Genomic DNA, 7118 nt, shown 5'->3' on the forward strand with positions numbered 1-7118 from the left:
GGAAAGAGGTTGTACTTAACTCACAGGACAGTTTTGTTTAAGGCTAAAGCTTTAATTCATGATGTGGTTTTTGGTAAGTCCCTTTCATTTCTCAATTCATAACCTCAAGATAATATAATCCAAAAGATAATTATAAAAATATTTGAGCTTTTGGATGAGTGATGCCTGATACGTGAGTGTTGCTCCCTAGAGGCCATGTAAAACAGTTCGGGAATCTACTACTCCACTTTCTCAAGGGGAAAAATGGAATCTTGGCCTTGCATTTTCGGCGACTGATAAGTCTAGGGGAGCATAGTATTAAGGCCCAATTTAGAAGTCACAAATGGGTTGTCACCTTTGTTCTCTGTTAGGCTAAAGAAATCCTACCAACTGAACAAACATACCCTACAAATCCTCTCAAAGGTTCCTGTTTAGTTTATTTTGAAATATAAATGGCTGTGTTCCTAAATACACACAAAGTCTGGCAGCACCATTTGATTTCACGGCAATGCAAAATATCATAATGCCCGTCGCCATTGCTCATAAGTGATATCGAAATGACGTACAAAACATTTTTGGCAATTCCACTCTAGTGTTTTCTGTTTCCCAAGTAATCGTGCTGACTCAGACAGCATTTTCACCTAAGACTTGGTTATTAAATTCTTTTGGAGAGATTTTCACTGTAGGGCGCGGCGCGTGCGCTCGCCAGACAGACAGAGAGAGACATAGAGACAGAAAGCGAGAAATCACCCCCCAGGGGGGATGGTCACGCCGCAATCCCTTCAGTGATATCGAAATGACGTACAAAACATTTTTGGCAATTCCACTCTAGTGTTTTCTGTTTCCCAAGTAATCGTGCTGACTCAGACAGCATTTTCACCTAAGACTTGGTTATTAAATTCCTTATTGTTACTTTATATTTGCATACTATTTTGCATTTTACAAAGTGCTTTCACATTCCTAACCTCCTTTGACTTATTTGAATAAAACCACTTCAAATGACTTGCTTTCTGGACACGGCTTTTTGAGGCTTTCTTTATTTATATATTTGGTTTTGAGACTTCTCTTTAAAACCACTGAACTCTGTAGTTCTTGGGCTCAGTTTTGTTGTTCAGCAGAAAGTTGAACACGATAGATACTTAGTAGTCAAGATTCAACTGGGAAGGACATATGACAGTACACAATTTTTGACAACTTCCTCAGCAAAAAAATGGCCAGTTGAAACTTCAACAGACCAGGGCTGGTGCCCCTCCCCCTCCGGTCTGGTGATGACATGAGTCAGATGTCACAATACTGTGCATTTGGAGTTCTGGCCCTGGAGGATTGAAACCGTGCGTGTGCATGTATGCCCAACATCCCAATAGGATGGAGAAACAGCAGAGAAGGGATTGCGGCCTGACTGTTCCCATTGAAGGATGCTTTCTCCCTCACTCTCTCTGTCTCTTTGTCTCTTGCACCCTCTGGCTTATAAACAAATAAACAAACCAGAGACATCTAGTCCCATAGATTGGTGCCATTAATCCATTCCTAAAGGGTTCAGTAGGGGGAAAATAAATCCTAATGTAGCTTTTTTTTTTTTTTCCTTTTCAATTTGCCTCAGGGTGAAATGAGAAATCACCCCGGACACGCATGCGTAGGCACTGACCTGTTTTTCCAGCTGCTGCGACAGGGACTTTTAAGTGCTGTGGGTCACATGGGAGTCAGCTACGATAACTACCATGCCACTGGTTGGCCTGCCATGCAGCATTTTTTTTTTTTTTTTTTTTTTAAAGAAAAGTATTCTAGGGGCAGGCAGGTGGGGTGGTAGTTAAGGTGCTGACTACTGTTCGAGTTCTTGACCTGCTGGCTTGCTCTCTCATCTTCCCTCTCTCTCTCTCTGCAAATTAAAATAATAATGATAAATAAAATTAAATAACTTAAAAAAATATTCTATGAGAGACAGCAACTCCAACAGGCCCTCCAGGTCACTATCCGCTCCCATCCTCAGCCAGCTCAGATAATGGTGACCAGCATGTACAGGGAATCCCTGGGGATGTGAACCTGGGGCCTTCCCATGTGATATCAGCATCCCGGAGCATTGTGTTACTACTGCCCCCGTGGTAGCTTTTCACTCCTTAGTTACTCAATAAACCCTTCCTGCGGATGTTCTCTGTAAACAGCTGTGGTGGAGCCTGACATCGTTTCCCTCCATTCCAGGCAGGAAGAAGCTCCGACTGTTTGAATATCTTCACGAATCCCTGTGTAATCCTGAGATGGCCTCTTGTATTCAGTGGGTGGACAGAACCAAAGGCATCTTCCAGTTCGTATCGAAAAACAAAGAAAAACTTGCTGAACTTTGGGGGAAAAGAAAAGGCAACCGGAAGACCATGACTTACCAGAAAATGGCCAGGGCACTGAGGAATTATGGAAGAACTGGGGAAATCACCAAAATCCGAAGAAAGCTAACTTACCAGTTCAGTGAGGCCATTCTCCAGAGATTCTCTTCCTCTTATCTCTTGGGGAAAGAGATTTTCTACTCTCAGTATGTACAACCTGATCAAGAATATCTCAGTTTAAATAACTGGAATGCAAATTGTAATTACACATGTGCCAGCTACCATGAGTTAAGTCATCCTGATTGCTAAACACTCATTTTATGGTTGTCTGACACCAGAAATCTCTCAGGATTTATCTCTTAAAGCAAATGATGGAGAGAGAAAAAAAACAACTCACTTAACTTCATTGTTGCTATATTTTATCAAATAGCATAAAATCTACATTAACTTGAGAAATTCTGCTAATGAACAACTTTATTATTTCAGATGATCCAGCCCCTCTGCCAAGTATAGACTAAATACTCTTTCTATCCTCTATTCAGCAACTTTCTTCTAGATTAACAATGCCAGTACAGATGATTTGATTTGTGTATTGATTTAAACATTTTCCTGTCATATACTCAGGTGAAAAATAATGCCAACGTGTCTGAAAGCTTTACTAAAAAAAAATCATTTACAAAGAAATGATTGCATATGATAGTGTTTATGTCAAAATATGTTCATGGCTTTAAAAACATCAGTGGGTGTCCTGAACCTATATTTTCTCCACATTTCCACTCATGAGCTGTAATTCTGTGAGACTAGAGAGATGCCAACTTTCTTAAAGACAATAAAACTGAAGCTTACACCTCCCACACATTGTTTAATCGGGTGCTGTCCTACCATGTAGCCACAGGGAGGGGCTGTTGCCCTGTTATCTCTCTGGCCTAACCTTGGAACATGGTCTTCCTTTGAACAAACCCAACTCAGACCAGGTTAGTACAGTTGCAGAAGAAAAAGAGTTTGATAAAGGCTGGAAACTAGCAAATAACAAATTCATATGAACAGGGATATAGGTTGTCTGACTTTAAAATTATGGCAATAAGCCTCACATTCCAAAAGGAATTTTGGAAAGAAACCTTTTGTAGCTTATCTCTTTCAGGTCACTGGATCTCCCATCTGTAATGCCACAAAGCCTGAGAGCTTTCTGGACTATATTGGACCATCTTTAATCCAAGTCAAGAGTTCCCTGGGGCCTGCCCTACTGACTTTGCTGTATCTTCTTGGGACCTTTCCTTCCCAAGGACTCTATTCTTATTCTTCTTATTTTTTTTTTGAGAGAGTTTTGCATACCCTTGTTGGAGAGACAGAGAAACAGAAAGTGAGAAATCACCTCCCTCTCCTTAGGGGGATGGCCACACCACAATCCTTTATTCTCCATTCTCCTCTCAGGATCTTGGGCATGCATGTCCATGTGCCTGGCATGAGTTTTTCTAAACCATTGGGTCTGGGACTTGAACCATGGTCAGCTACATGGGAGTCCAGCGACGCAACCATTACACCATCTGCTGGTTTCTCCCAAGGACTCTTGGGAGAAATATGGTAATAAGAAATAAGAAAAAAATATGGTAAATCCAGAATGACTAAGTGGAAGGTAACTCAATATTGTCCATTTCCACATGTAACCTGGGTTTCAGTCTATGGTAAACTCAAAGCAGGACTGAGCATCACACCTGTCCTCCACAAAGAAAATATGCTTGATGAAGCATCAATAAAGAACGTAAATTCTACCAGATTGAGAAAGAGAAATGGCAGATTTAGCACAGAAATCATTCAGCCAGTGATTTTAGACAACTGTCATTGTTTTAGTTCTTCCCAGTCTCTTATACCCATTGCCAATTAGAGGAGTTCATTCTGACTATTCACCCCAAGCCCCCAGACACCTCTAATTCTTTTATACAGACTGACCTCTCAGGCAGAAACCTGGGCTCTGCCTTCTACCCAAAGAGGGCCACCTGAAGCCTATTCCACAGTCAGGATCTTATAAAGGCATGCTCATACCAGTGCTCGAAGACTAAGACTGTGTTTTCTTGTTGTAGAGAGTTATACTCTATCTCAAAAGGGGTCGTATTTCCCTGCCATCACTCAAGGATAAGGAAGAGAGACTTCCCAGCTTTTATTCATGGCTCTTCGATTCCTGGGGCATGGCATCCCAGCCACCACCTTGTCACTTTAATCTGGTTGAATGGAGGTCAGTTAAATCTCTTCTCCTGTGGGTGGCAGTTCTGAGAAGCAAACTTCATTTATTTGCAGTCCATCCCACAGACTGCTTCCCATTACTGTTCTCCTGGCCTAGGTAATAAGTCTTGAACTGTTTCCTTCCAGGCATTTCCTGTTCATGTTTCTTTTTACTACTATTTTTTAAATGTAATTCTGATTTTTTTTTGAAGTTTGATTGAGGTACAACTGATATCCAATAATAACTACATGTTTAAGGTGTATAATTTGATGAGTTTGACACATGCAGACACCCATGATAGTACTACAAGGTAATAAACATAGCCATCATCTCTAGAAGTTTCCATGTGGGTGGGCACGTGAGCGCACGTGTCTTTTTCTGGTGGTAAGAACACTTAACATGAGATGTATTCTTGTAACAAAATTTCTGTTATACAGCAGACCTCTAGAGCTTTTTTATTTTGCATCACTGACATGGTATACATTTTGAGCAACTACTCTCCCATTTCTCACTCTCAGTCCCTGGCACTCACCATTCTATTTTCTCTTCTGTGAGTTTGACTCTTTCGGATACTTTAAGTAAAATCCTGCAATGTTTGTGCCTCTGTGATTGGGTTACTTCACTTAGCCTAACGTCCTCCAGGTTCATTCATGTTGTCACAAATGGGAGGATTTCCTTCCTTTTTAAGGTGAAATAATCCAGTGCACACACCCTTGGCAATTTAAACACACACACACACACACACACACACACACACACCCCAAAGATTTGTTCAAGGGAAGACACCATAGTCATTGTTAGCAATCCCCAATGCCTCAGTTTGTCATCTCTGAGCAGAGCTAGCACAGCATCGCTGTAGTCCCCTTCACTACCTTGGAGCAACTGCCATTGTGTCAGGATGGTTCTCTACCACTCTTGACCCCGTACATTCTAGCTTCCCATTCAAACTCGAGGAAAGAGGCTTCTGACGAGCTGAGTGAGATGCAGTCATGTACTCATGTTTGCCTGCAGAGAAAGGAAGAAAATTGATTTTCTAGAATTTTCCTCTCATACTGGGTGACCGTTTTTCCTTCCTACCAGATCTCACAAGGTCAAGAATTCCCCAAACATAAAGAGGTTCAGACGTTGGGCAGCCAGAAAAATGACAAAAGTTTATTAGAACTTTAAGCCACAACAAGGATCAAAGCATGTATAGTTTAATTTTAAAGACCTTTGGTCTATCTGGCATATTTCAAAAATGCACTTTGTCCTTAGTACTTCTGTGGTCAGAGAGCTTACATAGTTTCCGAACAACTTTTCCTTATCTTTCTGAGAATGCAATTTCAACACAGTATTTAAATCATCTAAATATCAAGTATGATTGTAACTTTTTTTTTCTTATTTTCTGTAGGACATGTACACTTGCCAGAGAGCTCGCCAGAGAAACGAGAGAGGGAAAGTGAGGGGGATGGCCATACCTCAATGTCTTCTGTTTTTTTCTCTTGGGAGTTTGGGCACACCACACACACACACACACACACACACACACACACACTTGGTGTGTTTTTCAAGCTGCAGGGTCTAAGACAGACTGCAGCCAGTCATGTGGGATCCAGCTGCCTTTACTACCAAGCCACTGGCTGGCCCTTGTAACTTACATTTCTATAACTTAATAACATTTAACTTAACATTTCTGTAAGTTAATTTAAGATATTAAAATCTCTCTATATTTTTACAATATGGAGACTTTATTCCTATCGTTTTCCTTTTTTCAGGAAGCTCTTATATAATGTCTCCATTATATGACTTCAATTTCACTGGAAGTAAGTTTGAAGAGCTCAAAATAACAAATTAGGTACAATTATAAAAGGTATTTGAGAAGCCAGCAAATGGTGTAACAATTATGTCACTGGGCTCCCACATATCTGACCACAGCTCGAGTCCTGGACCCAAGGTCCCAAGAGCCTTCAACATACAACTTGAGCCTTGCAGAGCTTCAGACACTGGACTCCCATGTATGATAGAGGCTGAGTGGACTGGACCTGGCAACTCCATGAGGGCAGGGTTTCTTGGAGCTTTGGAGATCCAACCTCTGGCTTACTTCACTCAGCATAATGTCCTTCAGATTCATCCATGTTGTCACATTGAGGTCCCCAGTGAGTGGGGCATGAGTTAACAGATTATTCTCAAGACTTAGAATTTATTGTTGGGACCAGCAGATGGTGCAATGGTTATGTCACTGGACTCCCATGTAGTTGATCATGGTTCGTATCCCAGACTCAGTGGCTTAAATCTCACACCAGGTGCATATGCATGCATGCCCAAAATCTTAAGAGGAGAATGTATTGCGAAGAAGGGATTGTGGCGTGGCCATCCACCCTGGGGAGTGATTTTTCTCTTTCTCTCTGTCTCTCCAGCAAATGCACATACTCTATAGCAAAAATCTCTCTTAAAAAAAAAAAAAAAGATTGATCGTTTTCCTTGTTGGCTTTGGGACTTATTTGGGACCACTTTCCTTTGGCTTCTTTCTCCTTTTTAAATGGGAATTTGTGTGTGTCATTTTCTCATTTCTATGTATCAAATATGCATTTCCATGCATTTCTTATCTGTTGTTTTATAGTCTTTTT

General features: G+C 41.0%; 1 protein-coding gene across 1 annotated transcript in view; it reads left to right on the forward strand.

Moving 5' to 3' along the window:
* SPIC (Spi-C transcription factor) overlaps nt 1-3317 on the forward strand; it is a 14876-nt gene extending 11559 nt beyond the window's left edge. Inside the window, exon 6 of the mRNA XM_006141389.3 lies at nt 2176-3317. Within this exon, the coding sequence (XP_006141451.1) occupies nt 2176-2603 (428 nt within the window). The 3' untranslated portion in view covers nt 2604-3317. The remainder of the gene's footprint in view (nt 1-2175) is intronic.
* Nucleotides 3318-7118: the final 3801 nt, after the last annotated feature.

The sequence above is a fragment of the Tupaia chinensis genome, unplaced genomic scaffold (assembly GCF_000334495.1).
Source record: "Tupaia chinensis unplaced genomic scaffold, TupChi_1.0 Scaffold000054_1, whole genome shotgun sequence".
In the NCBI taxonomy this organism is placed as follows: domain Eukaryota; kingdom Metazoa; phylum Chordata; class Mammalia; order Scandentia; family Tupaiidae; genus Tupaia; species Tupaia belangeri.